The sequence below is a fragment of the Mus caroli genome, chromosome 17 (assembly GCF_900094665.2).
Source record: "Mus caroli chromosome 17, CAROLI_EIJ_v1.1, whole genome shotgun sequence".
Taxonomy (NCBI): domain Eukaryota; kingdom Metazoa; phylum Chordata; class Mammalia; order Rodentia; family Muridae; genus Mus; species Mus caroli.
In genome coordinates this window covers 82729856-82748640 of record NC_034586.1, presented here as the reverse complement: position 1 = coordinate 82748640, position 18785 = coordinate 82729856, and the positions used below count along the sequence as shown (strand labels likewise).

The window sequence follows — 18785 nt, the reverse complement described above, 5'->3', positions numbered from 1 at the left end:
AGAGAGAGAGAGAGAGAGAGAGAGAGAGAGAGAGAGAGAGAGTCGGTCTTAAGCTTTTGAAACCTCAAAGCCCACCCTCAGTGACACACTTCCTCCAACAAGGCCACACCTCCTAATCCCTGTCAAGTGGGCCACTCATTGATGATCAAGCATTCAAGTCTATGAGCTTATGGGGGCCATTCCTACTCAAACCATCACAGTTGGATTCTCTAGGTCAACTACTTGTGCAGAATTTGGGATGCAAAATATGATTAGGGCTGGACACTAGTGAAAGGAAGAGGGAGAAGGAGAATAATTCAAAGAAGAGCTGGGTTTCAACAAAAACTCCAGGTTCCTTGGGTCCTGCAAACCACAGGAACCCACTGGGCCTCAGTCTCCTGCCTGTCACAGGATGCAAGCTGCCCTGGCATAAACATGACCCGGAGCAAAGGAGCCCTAGGAGGCAAAAGGAAAGAGCTGTGATGGAGGCCTGTACAGAATTCGGCGAGAATCCACAGCACGTGGGACTGGGACGGTGTAACAGGGCCTGGGAGGCAGGTGGGTAGGCGGGCATGCAGAGCAAGGGAGCTCTTTACAGCTAGGCCAGCCTTTGAAGGGGCTGAGAGCTGCAGGCTGACTGCTGACTAGGTTTCCTGAAGGCCGGGCAGGAAGCTAGCGGGTTCCAGGAAGTGGATGGAGCAGCCACATTTACTACTGACAACTGTGCCCCAATGTTCTTGGTCACTTTATTTTGACAGTCTCTCTTTGGGCCAAGCATAATTAATTCTGGAATGTGTCACCCCTACCTTCCACCTCTGTTTCTCTTGGCTCATTTTTCATTCTCCTTGCTAAGTAACGAAGGGCAGTGTAGGGAGGATGAGGAGGGGTCAGCATCCAAGCCCTCTGCATCGGGCTAACGCTGTCCTTCCACAAATCGGCCTCAGCAACCAGGCCTTTCCCAACCACCGGCCCCTGTTATATGTCTGCACATTCTAATTCCTCCTTTAAGTGTTCTTAAAATCTCACCATAGTCAAGTGGAAATCTGAAAAACAACCCCCAAATCCTCGTGTACATTCTTTTTGTTCTCCCATAGCCCATGCATGAGCATTTGGTTTCATCTGGGGCAATGCTTAAACTTTTAAGCATTAAGTTCAGAGGTCTAGTCCATTTTCGTCATGGTGGGAAGCATGGCAGTGCAAAGGCAGTCCTTATTAGGAAAGCAGTCCTTTTAGAAACCCTCGTTTCAGAGTTACAAATGGGCTAGCCTTCACTAATGAGAGCAAAACACAATTCCTGCAAGTAGGTATCTGAAGCTGAGTCCGGTCCTGACACACCAGTCAGGTTCTGAGAACATACTACTGGAGGTCACTGCCGTGCACTGCAGCCAGGGCCGACAGTGACTGGTAANTTGGTTGAGTCCACCTGTATATGCCTTGACTTGCTGTTCTGCCCGTATGCTGCACATCTCATAATGAGCCAAAGTTACATTGAGATTAGTTGGGAAATAATCTTGACATCATAAGACTCTTAGAAACAACTCGGTTTCATGCAATGAGTCTTTGGCAGAAGGGTACAGGCCTGATCTTTCTGTGTTCTTTGAGGTGTCTGGATAGCGCTGGGCATGTGACATGTACTCCTGGATTTTGGTATTGAATCAGACGCAACTTCTTTCAGAAGGAATGTTCCAAATGCAATTAAATTACGACCATATATAAACACTTCCCGCTGCTGTGGTTTCCTCTCTGAAGGAAGGCAAGCAACCGTGAAGTGACTGGGGGAGCCACATATGGGAACTCAACTTCACTCATCTATAAAACAGGAAGAAAGGCTTATTTCTGGCTTCTCAGTGAGGACTGAACGGGTGGCCAGAGCCACACGGAAAGGCTCAAGGACTTAATGGATCCGGACTCTCTCGAACTCTTAACCCTCGGAGCCACCAAGTTGCTTATGTCATTCAAAGCATTCATGAGCCCCGCATAGGTTTGACAAGGTGCTTCAATAAAGAAAATATGATCTCCTTCTCTCTTGGCATACGTCATGAGTTTTAATTAAAACTCACTTGCAAATCCTCCTGTATCATCCGGGGACGCTGGAGGCTCCTCGTGTATCACCCGCTCCTTAGACAAGTGACGCATCAAGTGGAGCCCGGGGACGCTGGAGGCACCAAGAGTTTCTTGGGAGGTCTGGGAGGTTGAAGCTATTTAATAATAGCACTGAGATGTTTTTTTACCTTCATTCTCTCAGAAGCACCGTGGAGTTTCCCGGAGGATAGACTAGGATGACATCACTGCAGGGGCAGAGAAGGAGACATGGGCTTTGTGGTGTCTTGGGTTTCCTACAATATAAAAAAAAACTATGTTTTAAAATTATTCGTGTGTGGGGGGGGTGGATATAGGCTGTGTTCTGGTGCCTGTGGAGGTCAGAAGAGAGCACTGGATCCCTTGGAGCTGGAGTAAGAGGCAGGTGAGAGCCAACCCAGATGGGTGCTGAGGACTGAACTCCAGAAGAGCAGGACAGGGAACAAATGTCCCACCCAACCCTATAGTTTTTGAGGGTGATGCATTTTCAGAGGTAACTGTTTGTTTTTAGTAGTATTTTATTTTAGTATTTAGCATTTTAGTATTTTGAGAATGCTCTCTCTTATTTTACCTACTATAGTTTCTGCACTTTGCCATTGTTCCAAAGTTTGACATTTATTTGGAAGCTTAACAACAACACATACTTCATTATTATTTAAGAAACATTTCAAAAATTTCCTTCAAAATTATCTAAACTTACTACTTTAAGAGTCTATTTTTTTATAGGATGATAAGAAAAATTAGCTGGATGGTGGTGGCGCACGCCTTTAATCCCAGCACTTGAGAGGCAAAGGCGGGCGGATTTCTGAGTTTGAGGCCAACCTGGTACACAGACACACATACAGATACAAACACATACAGACACACACAGAAATACACACACAGATATATACACACAGACACACACAAGCAGATACACACCCATATAGACACACAAACACACACACAGTTACACACACATACACACATACAGATATACATACAATTTTTTTAAAAAAGGAAATATAATTTTTTAAAATACCCAAATTGGCAGGACATGGTAGCACAAGCCTTTAACTCTAGCATTTAGAAGGCAGAGGCAGGTGGTCCTCTGAATTTGAGGCCAGCCTGGTCTACAGAGTGCATTCCAGGAGAGCTAAAGCTACAGGAAGAAACCCTGTCAAAACACCAAACAAACAATAAAAAGATAAACCTATAGATCTGTTGTTTTGTTCACACGTGTCTGAAACAAGTTCAGAGTATCGGTCTCGATCGCTGAACATCCTTTATTCTGTGAACCGCCCTGAGCAGTGCCTGAGCAGCTCGAGTTTCAGGGTTTATTCTAGCACAACAGACACTGAGTTGCAAAAGCTAACCGGGCACACATATTGCTTCTCCCAGGACGAACACGTACGGGGTAGAATCCGGCTGCGCCTCTGTAGAAGGAAGTAAGTCCAGGCTCTCCCTTATAGGACTGGGGAGATGCTTCAGCATGTCAGACTGCGTGTTACTCTGTAGGGAACCCACAGTTTGGGTTTCCAGCACCCAAGTTAGGTGGTTTACAAACACCTGTAACTCCAGCTTCCAGGATCTGCTGCCCTCTTCTCTGTGGGCACTTGCACACACATGTGAATATCTACACACACACACACACACACACACACACACACAATCTTTAAAAAAAAAGAATGTCCTTAACAATACAATAAACATTTATTTCATTAAGCATACACTTTATTTAGTATTGTAGAACAAAGCAGATTCATATATATTTATCAAAATTTCTTATTCAGTGTGTAGTAGCTATTCCTGGTTGTCAACTTGACTATATCTGGAATGAACTAAATCCAGAATTAGAAGGCTCACCTGTGATCCAGATCTTGAGGCTGGGAAATACAAGTTTCCGCTGGATCTTGGCATGGAGATCTTGAGGCATAGTGGCCATGAAAAGCTGAGGCCTAGTCAAGGTAGTACACATCTTTAATCCCAGGAGACTGAGGCAAGGAGAGCTCTGAGTTCAAGGTCAGCCCGGGATAAAGCAAGTCCCAGATCCAGGCATGGTGGCACACCCCTTTAATCTGGGCCACACCTTCTGCTGGAGACCTACATAAGGACATTGGAAGAAGGAAGATTCCTTCTTCTTCACCTGCTTGCCTTGTGGGACTTAGCAACTGCTAGATCCTTGGACTTCATTCACAGCTGCTGCTGACCATTGTTGGGGAGTTGGACTACAGACTGTAAGTCATCAACAAATTCCCTTACTATATAGAGACTACCCATAAGTTCTGTGACTCTAGAGAACCCTGACTAATACACATTTTTTTTTTAGGATATTTATTTATTTATTTAAGAAGACATCTTACTGTGTTGTCCAAGCTAGCCTGGAACTCTCTGTGTAGACAGGCTGGTCTCGAACTCCTACAGCTGCACCTGCCTCCTGAGTGCTGGACCTCATTTTAACATGTGCGGAATTCATATAAAACATCTGTTGATCCTGAACTACAATGGGTGACTCCAAGAAGCACTTGTGGGGTTGTGCAAGTTACAAGCTGAACTAACCACCTGTTAGTGGTGCACCATTTTATCTGGAGGAATTGGTATAGAACTATGGTAGGTATTTACTGTCTGGAATTTTTTCTTAATAATGAAACTTAAGGATAACTACAAATAGCACTGGTTGACGATGATAAAATTTTGTGTTTTTTAAGCCAAAAAATATATTTATTTAAAAATCCTTCTTCTAAAATTGTGTCTCAATATTTAAGGCCAGTAGTTACTGGTGTTGTCAAGTGGGACTTTTTATATTGTCTACTGAAAATGAGCACAAATCAGAAGCACTTTCTAGCTCAGTGAACCAGTAGCTTCCGAATGATAGAAGTGTGATCCTAGAAAGATGCATTCAAAGTGCAAGGCAGATCACCGGCTTCTCTACTGTCCTGTGTTCTGATTGGTCCTACCTACCACTGTCCTGCATTCTGATTGGCCCTTCACATGGCCTCAGATCTGACTTTGTACCAACCCTTAAGAAATAATTGTTTGCCAAATTTTGTTCTAGCATCAACAGAGCATATCGTCGTAACTATTTGAAAAACCTATTAAAATACGCATCTCCTCTTCCAACTACACTTCTACGTGGAGCCAAGTTTTCTTCATATTTTTAAGCAAGGGAAAATACTGGAGCAGACTGAGCAGAGAGACAGAGAAATTCCCAGCTGTCTTCTATTAAGGCAGATGCTAGAGAGCCGGGCAGCAATGAGAACAGCGCTGCTCTTCTTGCTGCCTTGGCCTTAAAGAGCCCTCCCTCCCACAAATGTTACCCATGTTGTGCTTATCTTTTTGTAAACAATAAATATGTTTTCTGCTTTACATTTTTTTTCCAATATAGTACATATTGAAATATTGATAGATAAATCTTCAAGTTTGGGGAATCATCAATTATAGTATAGACTGTCAATGGGTCTTTAGATTTTAAGAAATGCTGTCCTGAGTGGCTGAGACCCTGTAAATGTTGGGAAATGGGCTCAAGTGACCTGACATATGGGCATCCTCTAGAAGACAGGAATTCTAACTTCAGGAGGAGACAGGGGAAACAGGCTGTTGTCCTTCACTCCTCTTGGTATAATTGGAGGGGATCTGTGTTCCATCCGATAGATGACTGTGAGCATCCACTTCTGTGTTTGCCAGGCACTGTCATAGCCTCACAAGAGATAGTTATATCAGGGTCCCTAATGAAGAAGCTAGAGAAAGTACCCAAGGAGCTAAAGGGGTCTGCAACCCTATAGGAGGATCAACAATATGAACTAATCAGTACCCCCCCAGAACTACGTATCTAGTTGCATATGTAGCAGAGGATGGCCTAGTTGGCCATCAAAGGGAAGAGAGGCCCCTTGGTCTTGCGAAGATCATATGCCCCAGTACAAGGGAATGCCAGGGCCAGGCATCGGGAGTGGGTGGGTTGGGGAGCAGGGTGGGGGGAAGGTATAGGGGGCTTTCGGGATAGCATTTGAAATGTAAATGAAGAAAATATCTAATAAAAAAAGACAAAACAACAAAAAAAAAAAAATGAAGGGGATCAAGCAGAGGACTAACCAGGACTGGACACAGCAACTCTCTGGTGAGAACGGCAAGGTACTTTTCTGAGAGGCAGGGTTAGGAGATCCCAAATGAATATGTCAAAGAAACAACAAAAAACAACAACAAAAAAAAAAACAAACAGACTTTAGTACATCTATCCAAAAATTTCAAACTGTGTGTTTGGAATCATTATATTCTTTTATCAAAGCAGAAAAAAACAACAAACAAACAAACAAATAACCCATGGGATTTTAAGAATCAACTGAGTTTTTACACCTTAAAGAAGTAAAGCCCCCCCACAGACCAGATCAGTGTTAAAGAAACTTCTGTCATCCACCCCCTCTCCTTAAGGTCTCTGGTTTATGTGTGTGGTGGTTTGAATGAAAATGGCCCCATAGGTCCATAGGAAGTGTCACTATTAGGTGTGGTCTTGTTGGAGGAGGTGTGTCACTGGGTACTGGCTTTGAGGTCTCAGATGCTCAAGCCAGGCCCAGTGTCACTCTCTCTTCCTGCTGTCTGTGGAGCCAGATGTAGAACTGTCAGCTCTTTCTCTAGCAAACATGTCGCCCTGCACGCTGCCATGCTTCCCGCCATGGTGATAATGGACTGAACCTCTTAACTGTAAGCCAGCCCCAATTAAATGCTTTCTTTTGTAAGAGTTGCCATGGTCATGGTGCCTCTTCCCAGCAGCAGAGCCGCCCACTAAGGCAGGATGTGAGCGCAGCATTAGCTAATTCTCTTCTCTCTTCCCTCTCTTCTCTTGTCATCTCCCCAGCACTGCCTCTTACAGCGCACACCAGTTTCTCACTCACTGTTTAACTGAAGTGGCCTGTCATTCCTCATCCTCCTGCCTCCATTTCCCTAGTTCTGGGATTAAAACTGTGTCATTTGCCCAGCTTATGCAAGGGTAGGAATCAAATGCATGCTGGGTAAGTACTCTACCAATCTGCTCCTATCCCCAGCCCAGCATCAGCTGTCTTGAATTGGAAGAGCCATCGAGTGATTTACAGTGGGATTAAGTTTTGCCTCTAAGGATGCTGAGTGGGGTGGCTTGGAGTTGACTGTGTTGTTTCTTGTTGACTGTGACTGGAGATGAAAGCGGTGTTGACCCCCACTGATGTGCTTGTGCCCTCTTATGGTGAAGGCCTGAACACAGGACAACAGCAGCTGACCTCAGAGAAGACTATGGGACCACAGGCATTGCCACCTCTCTACCAGGATGTCAAAGCTTGACTCTACAACCCTGCCTCTATTGATTCCCAAGACAAATTCTTTTACCCGATGGAAAACTAAAACATTTTATGAGCATTAAAATCAATAGAATTACAGCGTGCTTTAGTCTACCCGTGTCCTAGTAATTTTCTAAGCAAGAACTTTTATGAATTTTTTTTCCACAAAGCTCAGAGGTAATGTATCAACATTCTGACTATGTCCTTTTATAAAACCCCATATTGAACAAACAGTCTTTCAATTAGAACTACGGGTTCAATTTATCTTTTAGTGGAGCCTTCCTAGAGAAAGGAAAACTGGCCTTGCACTTAGGAGCTCTGGATTCCAGTGTGTAGATGGGTACAAGGACACTGAGAACAGCCACCCATGCCAGGCACTGTGCTATGCACATCTCCAAGATTATTTGGTCTCATATTTCCACACCCCCGTGTTAAGCAGGTGAGAAATCAGGCCCTGTCTAGAATGAGAAACTCACTGCTGAATAGCAGCCGAGCCGGGGCACAGCCCACTCAGGCTGACAATAATCCACAACTATGGAACACTGTTGACATGCTTGGAAGAAAATTGTTCTTTTCCACCACAATCAGTAAGGAGTAGGAGGTAGCTCCCCAGTAGAACCCTTGCTTCATACACACACGGTCTGGCTTTGATTCCCAGCACCACAAACTGCTAAGAATTCTAAAATTCAATAATGGGGCTGTATTCCCTCCTCTGATGAAACTTCCAAATATGGTTCTGTGAGGTTTTTATTTGATTAGTTACAGGAAGAAACAAAGGTCAAAAAAGCCATGCCTAAGACCATACACGTGTGGCAGGCTCCCCCTCAGCCTCGGTCCCTAATCACTCTCATGTCCCACCTCCCAGGGAGCGCATCAATACACAGATGATGGCTGGCTCGAGGGCATTGCTCTTCCTTAAAAGTTAAACAGCATCCAGTTATCGTATGACTTAAGACCCAAGATTTCAGTTGGACGGCTCTGTGTACACGAGGCCTCTCTTCAGTATTCGTTCCCTGTGTACCTTCTCCTTGAATTTCCTCACTCTCTCTACTGCCTCGAAGTTCCTTTTTTTTTGTTTTTTTTTGGTTTTTCAAGACAGGGTTTCTCTGTGTAGCCCTGGCTGTCCTGGAACTCACTTTGTAGACCAGGCTGGCCTCGAACTCAGAAATCTGCCTGCCTCTGCCTCCCAAGTGCTGGGATTAAAGGCCTGCGCCACCACGCCCGGCCCAGCCTCGAAGTTCCTTATCTCTTGTGTGGTTTTCAAAGCTACCTGGAGTGGCAACTTCCTGCCCACGCGGCAGGGAACAAACGCCCATTTCTATGGCCCATTCACTGAGCCTCTTCACTCCTAAGGAAGGGCAATTTACACCTGTCCTGTCCTGCAGAGGGCAAAGCCAATGAATCATGAGGCTGTAATCGCAAACCATTTAAAACCCCACTGCTCCTCAAGTAGTTCTCCTCAAGTAGTCCTCATCCAAAATACTACTCTTTCACGTTCCACCGAAGTTTATGTTGTTTCAAGTCATTAGCATAGAAGAAATTATTTCCATTTTCTGTATTTGTCAAATCACATGCATGCCTACATAGACATCTGGTTTTTGTGTACTGGAATTCATGAGAAGTTACCCACAGAACTTTAGGAAAGTAACATGGATGCTTAAAAAAAAATCCCTAACCTTATGAAAGAAAATTATTATTTGAATGCAATGTTGGCAAGCAAGGCTGGGGAAGCCACGGCCAAAAATGATAACAAGAGAGCTTGGTCCATTTGCTGGCATACTCCATGAGACCCACACTCTGAATAGCCAGGCAGAAAAATACATCCGCATTCTTCACACAAAACCAACACCTGAGCGACTTCCCAAACCCTGGATGGAATGGGGGGCGGGGGTGGTTGTTGGTATTAGCTGTCAGACAGGAACAGGGTTATCTGGAAGGGGGCGGGGCGGGGACGGGGGTGGGGTAGGGGCGGGGGCTCTGGGTTTATATTTGAGAGACCGTCTTGACTGTGGGCAGGGACACTCCCAGTGGGAACCCTGGACTGCAGGAATGGAGCCAGTGAGCTGCGCACCAGCATCTGTCCCGCTCCTCTGACTGTAGAGGTGACGTCACCGCGAACTTGGAAGTGGGAGCTAAAACAAACCTTTCGGTCCTAACTCAGGACATATTATCAACAGAAGCAGGGAAAGAAACCAAGAATCATCTTCTTTCCAAAGAGACTCTGACTCTGACTTAAAAAGAAAATCTAGCTGCAATTTTACTGCCTACAGTGGTCTATTTCACCTTCCCATAAAGGCTCCCTGCAGGACTCACTTCTGAGTTCTGTGACAGCTGTTACGCAAACACCGAATTCTAGAAAACAATTTGAGACTTTTGGCTCTTTATCAAGAAAGAAATTGCTAAAAAGCAGAGACAGTATTTTAGTGGCACAATTTATGAATTCTCAAAGTTGGAATTACTCAGCCAGACATTTCACTAGTCTCTTGGTGTATTAAAATTCAACACTGTCTCAATTACACTTAAGGGCACAACATATTTGTAAGATAATGAAACTAAAAGTATTACAATTCAACTGTTTTTAAAATGCTGTAGTTTTAAGACAAGCACAAATAAAATAATTTATCCTGTATTGAAAGAGAATCAGGGTAAAAGTTAGGTTTAAGTGCATAACTGCACCCATTTTATGAAGATGGAAAAACACAAAACCATTTAGTGTATGACAGATTTTCACCGTTATAGGACAAAAAGAGATTGTGTGGTGACGATACACCAGTCACCAAGCACAACTTGTGCAGTTTCAGGCCTGAGAACAGCTCCCTCCCAGGATTTCTGCTCCAGGAGCCCAACCTACAACTGCCTCCTGTGGCAAGTGGGGACCCTGGTGTACCTAGGCCACTGGGGAAGTTCCTGCACCAGCCTCACAGAGGAAAACGAACATGTCTACCCCACTAAGACCTAGGCCTTCCCTGAACGTTGTAAATGCCCCTGATGAAAGAAGAAAGGTAATTTGAACAAAAGAGAGATGCTCAGCCAATAAAATACTCTAGATTTGGAAGTCCAAGCACAGAAACAACACCAAAATGAACAAAGCAAGACCTGGTGCCTGCAGAAGTGACCGATATATTGGCATATAATCCATAATATTGGCATCGTCTGGAGTTCATCCAGGGCAGATTTGTTTTCCCCTTTCGCAGATGTTCAGTTTGTAGAGAGATTATCTGTGTACTGTATGGATGCATCACCCATCAATTAAGAAGACCTATGACCAATAGAAAAGGGTGGAATAGAAGGTGGGACATCCCGGAGGCACAAAGAATTCTGGGATAGAGCCAGGTGTGGGAGATTGACCCAGGAAGATGTGAGAAGACAGACGCATCATACCTGAGCACAGGAAACCAGTTACATGGTAGAATGTAGGCTAGGCGAGATGGGAGATTTTAAGTTAGAGGAGAGCCTAGTGTATGGCCGAGGTATTTGTAAATACTTTTGTGTCCAAGTCTCCTTTCTGAGATCATGGGCTGGGAGGAAGACCCAGGACTGAATCTACATCACTTTGCCATTACTACTTACCTCAGCTATTCCCTTAGCTCTCTTCATGCCCATGTCCCAGGGTAGACTCCTAATGAGGTAACATCCCTCATCTCCTCACATCTTACCTCCAAAGCCCCTCTCTAGCCCAGACATCACAGACTTGAATGGCTTGCCCATGACCTAACAATGACATAAGAAAACCTAAGACTTGGGGCTGGAGAGATGGCTCAGTAGTTAAGTGCACTGGCTGCTTTTCCAGAGGACCTGAGTTCAATTCCCAGCGCCCACATGGTGGCCCATGACCAGCTATAACTCCAGTCCCAGGGAATCCCATGCTTTCCTCTGGTTTTCAAAAGTACCAGGTACACACACACACTGCACAGACATACACTTACAATAAAACAACCAAAACCAAATAGCAGGAACAGCCTAATCCTGAGGCTCCGATAAGACCCAGACTTGGAGTGTAGCTCAACACAAGTACATTTAAAACTGACTCAGGATTTAAAATTGCTTCATCTTCTATTTATCATGTAGTATACACTTTATTAAACCCAGTCTTCCAGTTGTTAAAAACATTGGAAAACTGGAAAGAAACGGTTATTACCTCTGAAAGATTGTACAGTAGGAGGGTACAGGTCTTTAGATCCTTTCATGGTAGGTTTTGTTTTTTGTTTTCTTTAAACTAGGTTGGCCTCAAACTCAAAGAGATCTCCTGCCTCTGCCTTCCGAGTGTTGGGACTAAACTGTGTGCCACAACCGGCTTGTCTACAATTACATAAGCTTGTACTGTGTACACTGTAAATAATTGTGCTTAAATAGATGCACTGTAAATAATTGTGCTAAAATAGATGCACTGTAAATAATTGTGCTAAAATAGATGCACAGGCAAACCTGACATGGAAAGTTAGAATTCGATGCTAGGTTTGACTGTAGCTTCCTAATTTCTTTTGTAAAGCAAGGCTTCTATTGAAGTATGGTTTTAAAGGAAAAAGAAACAAACCTGATACCTTGTATCAAGAAACTAAGATGTCTCTGTAATTAGTTCCCTCAGACGAACACTTCATCCCATGGAAAATCCCGCTGCACCTGCCCTATGGTGCTAGATACTAGCTCTCCATGTTTAATATTCTTCCCTAAACTATATCCAAGTATTGAACTGTGCACTGTTTCCACTGGGGTCCTAGGAATCTCAAAATTGCACGCATCCAAGGCAAGATTTGATTTACTGCCCAATCTGCTCCCATTTTCCTAAAATCTCGGCCAATGGTGTCCTCATTTTTGTTTCTACCCAAACTCGGAGTCATTTCCCCCTTTGGACAGCTTGTCTGCTGACTTAATTGCTATAAAGCACCGGCTTGCTGTGAACTCATCAAAATCCTCCATCTCCCATGTACTGGGATGACAGGAACGTGCTGTCACATCCTGCCTTTTCTTTCTGTACGTTTAAGTCATCACCAAAATCTGTCACTCTTGCCACCAAACCACACCCTGACCTTGACCTCTAGCCAGGAGCACCAACCCTGCCCAGGCCCCCCAGACTTACCTAACAGCAAATCCTTCCCATCTCCTGTCCCCCTCCCGCACCAAATTTCCATACACCAAAGCAACTGAAAACAGACCATGCCATTCAAGTCCCCACATGGCTCCCGTCACACCCGGAGGAAACCTAAACTCCTTACTATGGCCCTTAATGGACAAAAGCTTGCCTGGCCCAGTGTCTTACAGATTCCCCCTCTACTTTATGGGTGTTTTCTCAGCTTTGGGGGGGTCTAGGTTTTATTTTCACTTCACCCAGAATGTTTTGCTTTTTGGCTTTTCACAACAGGGTTTCTCTGCGTAGCCCAGGCTGGCTTTGAACTCAAGAGATCTGCCTGTCTCTGCCTCCCAAGTGCTGGGATTAAAAGTGTGCACCCCCAGCAGCCAGCCTGAAGGCGTTTTTAAATTTTGGTGTTTCCCCATTGCTCAAGGTTATGACTCCCCAGAGAACCCGTGAACACCAGCACTCTCAGCGCGCTCTGCCGCCTCTCAGTTTCTGAGTTTTTTTTTTTTTTTTTCTTCTGTCTTACCTGTCTAATTCCAGAAGACAGGGCTTCATCTTGCACTCTGATGTCTGTCCTTTACAGCGAACAACGATGAACACATGACTTAAGTATTCCCAGGCTTGAAAACAAATACCTCAACTCATACAGACTTTGTAAAGGCAAGCGTTCTGCCCTGCCCACAATCACCAACTGTCTTCCGAAAGATCTCACTTGGGACTCCTGGGACAATCACTTAGATTCTATGTGCCATGGCAGCTGAGACAAGAAATGGGAGCAAACCCCAGCCTCTCACATGGGCAGCATCTCTGACCCTCTCCCCATCACCATTTCTCTTTGGAAACATTCTCTCCTGCTCGAGTGAGCACACTGTCTATTAAGCCAAACGATAGGCACAGGGGCAGGGAGTGAGCCTGTGACTGACAGGTTAGGATTCTCACTCTCAGGTATTTATGCATTTATGTATTTATTTATTTTGCTACAAAAATAGGACGTAGGGCCAGCCTTGATGAAGACCACCACCAGGTTAGTGACAGCGCCAGGCAGCGAATCAGCTTCGGGGTGAGAATGAATAGTCACTAGATCAAAAACATCAGGAAAGTTCATCAGCTTTGAGTTTTGTCAAAATAAAGCCTGGAATTTAAGTATCAGCTTAAAAGGTCCCAGCCATTATAAATCTTATAAAAATGTCCAAGGATAGGTGAATATAGATTGCTTTGTAGAGAATGGTGATTTGGGATCAATATTTTATCTAATAATATAAATTTGATTTTGACTGTATTATAGTTGTATTTGAAGCAACTATTTTTTTTTTAAACTTTCAAGCCAGAAAATAAAATACTGATAAATTCCCTCTGTAAAAAGACAACAGTACCAGGGCCAAACTTTAGGGGCACATAACGAGATCAGAATGGCACAATGATCCTCAGTGGCTACAGGATAAATGACATTAATTATTCTTAATTAATTAATTAAGCCAAGTGGAAATAGCGTTGTTTAAAATATTATCACCGTATGTGTATAAGCACATAAGTGCACACAATAGTGACTATAAATATGTATGCTGCATATGTGAACAAACTGAGGGACACAGGGGAGGGGGGACAGGGTGGGTGAGGAGGGAGGCGGGACAGAATGAGAGGAAACTCAGCTCCCTCCATGTGATATAGCCCTGTGGCTTACACTCGCACACAGCAACCGCTAAAGAACTCCTTGGTTTAGAATAAAATGTGCCACTCCCAAAACATAAAAACACTAATTTAGTCAAAAGGCTACAGTGGGCTTCAGGCAAATAGTGAAAAAAAGACTTCGCTGCACGTCCATGCTGGAGAATTTTTTTTTTAAATGTAAGCTACTAATATTTTAACAAAAAAATTAACCCCAAAGTTGCATATTTATATTGTACACAAACTGAAACATAAGTGCCTTTAGCACAGTGGACACATGCTTACATAAACTCAATAGTTACACTTAAAACAACTTGCATGTTACACAGGGAAAGTTCTGAAATACATAAAAGCATTAATATTTTCTATAAAACTAGAGTGAGAACATCAATTTGCTACAAGCATATAAAAACATCAAGGCTCTCTCCGAGTTTCAAGTTCTCTTCACAGCATCGCCTGATCACAGTCTTCCTCCAGCTCTCAGCATGGACTTATCTTTCCTTAAGAGGTTCCTCTTCCAGGTACACTGTAAGCTCAAGAAAACAGACCCAACAATTACACAATAGAATTACGTCATAACAACTTAATTGCACATTATGCTTTGAAAGTAGGTTTGGATGAAGTTCTCAGACACTTTGGTATATATTCCTCAGGGACATCTACTACAAGTAACAGAGAGATCCAAGTTCCTTCCATCCCCATTCTGCATTGAAATGAACAAGTCTTTGGTTAAAGGTCCGCATTTCAGGCATTTATCTTCAATTAAAATGGTCCCTAAACCACTAAGTGGAGCTGTGGCGTCCTGGTACACAGACTCCGTGTCCCCTGTTTCTGGTGTGGCTGGATGGTCTAACACTCATCTGCTAACGTGACCGCTGGTTTCAGCCTCTCCCTACTGCGCAGAGAATCACCAGGTTCTCAATCCTCTGGGTCCTGCTGTAAACTACACACTAATTTGCAGTGACTACAGACACTGGTTCACAAAATGTGATTAGGGTTAAAAAGCTAGAGAGCGTTCAACTTAGAGTTAGCGTATTCTGACAGGTCAGTATTCGGTTGTAGGTGAATCTGCATTAACTACGATAAGTTGTCAATGCTTATTTAAAAACCCCAAACCATTCCATGTACAAGAGAAATTGTGGCAAATGTATAAAACGGCAGATATACAAGAACACCAAACATACTTTATTAGCACGGAAAAGCAGCCAGAACAAGGCACAGCAAGCAGAAACATACGTTTAGCAGTTAAAGGGTTACTGTTGCATACAAATGTAGCATTTCTTTCTGGAAGCCCTGGCAATAGCCATGGGACAGAAAGCAACCTCCTGCAGCAGCTGGCATGAGGGCCGAGGAGCACCCGGCAGCAGTTACAGAGCACGGCAACACACAGGAATGGATTTGGCTACTGTAGTGCAAATGGCTAGGACAGAACCGAGAACACAGTCCAACACGAGAAGCAACACTAGAACTCGACAACACGTCCCAAGCATTCACTCAAGTTGTATTACTTACTATCCTAAGTGACAAAAGGTGCCAAGTAAAGTTATTTACAGGCAGCATGGGTGTACAGTACCTTTTAAATCTGCAATTTAGACTTCAGGTTTTCTGTTAAGAATTAACTGCACTAAAATTGTATAGTATAAATTGTACTTAAGCAATTCGGCTATGAGCTTACAACAAAGAGATAAATACTGCCATCCAAATGATTAATTATAGTTTAACACAACTTGGCATCGTCAACCAGTGGAGTTACTACTATCTGATGTGTCTGGGCATCTCCTAGTCTCATTTTCCTCTGGGTTCACATAGTCAAGGGCACAGGAAAGGATCCCAACTTTGATGAGACAATGGGAGGACTGCACATGTTGTCAACTTAAGAGCAAGACACCCCACTGGAAACCCCAACTGCATGCTCTCAGGTCACCGTGCTCATCCGAAATGCACACTGGGGCTTTTGCACAACTCCACCACTGACCTGGGAGTCTCAGGGTTAAGAACTGTCTAGGAAAACCTGGTTTACTTTAGAGCCTCCTTCTCTGAGGAGAAACGGAGGCTGACTACAAGCCACACTGACAGTGCACAATGCCCTGTGGCCGGAAAACTTGCATTTGTTTTTCTCTAAAGGGAAGGTAGTCTTTTATTTACTTGTTTGTTTTGGACTTTCAAAGCTTGATTTATAGTAACTACAAACATCATTACTTTTTCTGAAGGTTATAGAAAAATTCTTAGAAAAAATAATTTCAAACATTAGTCACACTATTGAAATACCCATCCGATATTAATAATTTGTTCTTCAGTAAGAAATAGAATTCTTCATAGCAAATGCCCCGGAGTTGCCTCCCTCAGTTGTCACAGCCCACCGAACACCTGCAAGCCACCTTGCTGTCCCTAGGCACCTTTGTCTGAGGAGCAGCGGATCCCATAGGGCAGAGGCTAATGACTAAGCTCCCATTCTGGGTGGGAAATCCTAGCGGCTGACTCTGCCTCCTATGGGTGCAGTCTGATGCACGTGAGAGCAGACTTAGTTAGTGCCCTTTGGGGACAGGAGTTACTTTGCCTTGACTGGCTCTCGTTCTAACCAGCGAACCCTAACTTTTTGTTTATAATGATACTCTTTTAAAAAATCCTGTAACATCGACGGTAGCGGGAGCCCGTCAATCCCATCATACGTAGTGCATCTGCAGATCACTGCGCGGCAGATATACTGCAGGCTGAAAGGAAAAGTCCTATTCAGTGATATCGTTAGCAACGGTTCAAAAAACATGCAAGAGCTGGGGTCTTTATAGTGTTCGAGAAGCCCCGTGACAGTGGAGGAGTGAAACACGCAGGGGTCGTGGGCATCGAAGCTGAAGTTGTGGTTCCACTGCTCGATCCGGGCGTGCAGAGACCTGTTGTAGCGGCGGAAGCTCACAGAGAAGAGGTAGTCCTCCTGCGCAGAGTCCCTGAGCAAGAACGTGCCTTCCGGTTTCCCTTCTAGAAGGGCTTCTGCCTCGTATCGGTCCATCACGCCCCAGTAACAGGGATTCCCTGTGATCTGCAGCAAATCTGGCACAAGGCAGTGTATGTAATCGATCTGCGTATGAACTTTCCACGCTCCCTGTCTGCTAACGTGCGCGTGGCTGTCCCCGGACACCTGGCGCTGCTTCTGCCTCCGGGACTGCAGACAGAGGGTGGTTGAATCCTCTTCTGAGTCACAATTCGTTTGTGGAATTGCAGAACCGTCTCCACTTATTTCTGTCATCCCAGGAGCTAACTTTGGTCCCAGCTTATACAATGGGTTGACCTGTGCAGTAGCTTCAAAGGTGTGTATTTGTGCATTGGGAGGGGGATCCACCCCTTCTTCGATACTAAGCCGTCTTCTCTCGCGAAGCCTATCTTCTTCATCTTCTGTAGACACCAGTGATGGATCAAATGTATCAAAAAATGTTGAGTGTGGGCTCACAGGGGCGGTATGCTGTTTAATCAAATGCCACTTTTGTGCTAAATCCGAGCCAGCAGGAAAAGGGCATTTCTCCAGCATTAATTCAGAAAGATGTATTTTTCTTTTATTGGAAAAGAGTGGCTTTGACTGCTTGCTGTAAGTTCTCATGGGAAAACACAAACCCACCGTGTCCTGGAGCCTCTGCCTCAGAGAGCGGCTCCCGACCGCGCGGCTAGAAACGCTGTCCATGTCCTGCATGGAGCTGACTCCATAGCGCCGCTCTCGCCTCTGAAGGCCGCTTCGAGTTCTACCAAACTTTTTCTCGGTATCCAATGAACTCTGGGTCTTTGTGGAACAGGAATGTTTCTTCTTTCCTCCCCACGGGGCGTGTCGAGAGTAGGAGTCTCTTCGTGCAAGCCTCGTTCCTGGGGTGGCACCCGAGTCACTGTCCTTCTCGATGCTGATTTCAACCACTTGAGGGATCTCTGCGGCACAGTTTTGGTTCCGTCTGGAAAAGGTCTTGGAAGGGCTCAGTCCCAGCTGTAAGGCAACATTTTCTCTTAAGGGACTGCTCTCTTGCTGGGGAGCTGCCTCTCCCAGACTGATGCTTTTCTCTTTGACAGACGGACATCTGTTGGGGTTCATCTCCACATTCTCATTACGGCTACCTCCTTCATGGCTGAAGAGATTCTGGCATCTGTATTTTAAGTTGTTCCACATTTTCCCCACTTTATCCATTGATTAGAAGAGCTAAAGAAAAAAAAATAGAAAAAAAATTTAACTAATCTGAGAGGCCCCTGCAGCTGGAAAATTGAGATCTCAGTTTAACAAGAAGACTGAGCGATACCAAGACATTGGAAGCCGAGTTAGTGTTGTGGGTTATGAAATTAGTGGACACTAACTTTGCTGTGAGCCTCCTGCAGGCTTACCCACATACTTCCAGCGTTAAATCCTCGGAAACTACCTTTCAGATAGATGCATATTTCTTTTGTTGGTGTTGCCATTCAATCAAGAACATTGTTGATCCAGTAGCTTTTTCTATAAAAAATGGGCATGGAGAGGCCCGTGCAGTTGTTTTCCTTCCTACTAGGAAAGGCACAACTCGGTGAAGATCTGGCCTTACACGGGCCACACCTACCTAAGCAGGGGCAGCAGGGAGCCCGGGCACCACTCAGGCCCACTCACTTCCCATTTCCTTTCAGAGAACTGAGTTAATCGGAAGGAAATAAGCCATCTCGAACTCTGCTTTCCGTTTCCCAGGCAGTAATTGAACCTCGTTGTGATA

General features: G+C 44.5%; 1 protein-coding gene across 1 annotated transcript in view; it reads right to left on the bottom strand.

The window, feature by feature from the left end:
* Positions 1-14287: 14287 nt before the first annotated feature.
* The window catches only part of Socs5 (suppressor of cytokine signaling 5), a 28962-nt gene continuing 24464 nt past the window's right edge, over positions 14288-18785 (bottom strand). The window contains exon 2 of the mRNA XM_021186428.2: positions 14288-18250. Coding sequence (XP_021042087.1) covers positions 16628-18238 — 1611 coding nt within the window. The 5' untranslated portion in view covers positions 18239-18250 and the 3' untranslated portion in view covers positions 14288-16627. The remainder of the gene's footprint in view (positions 18251-18785) is intronic.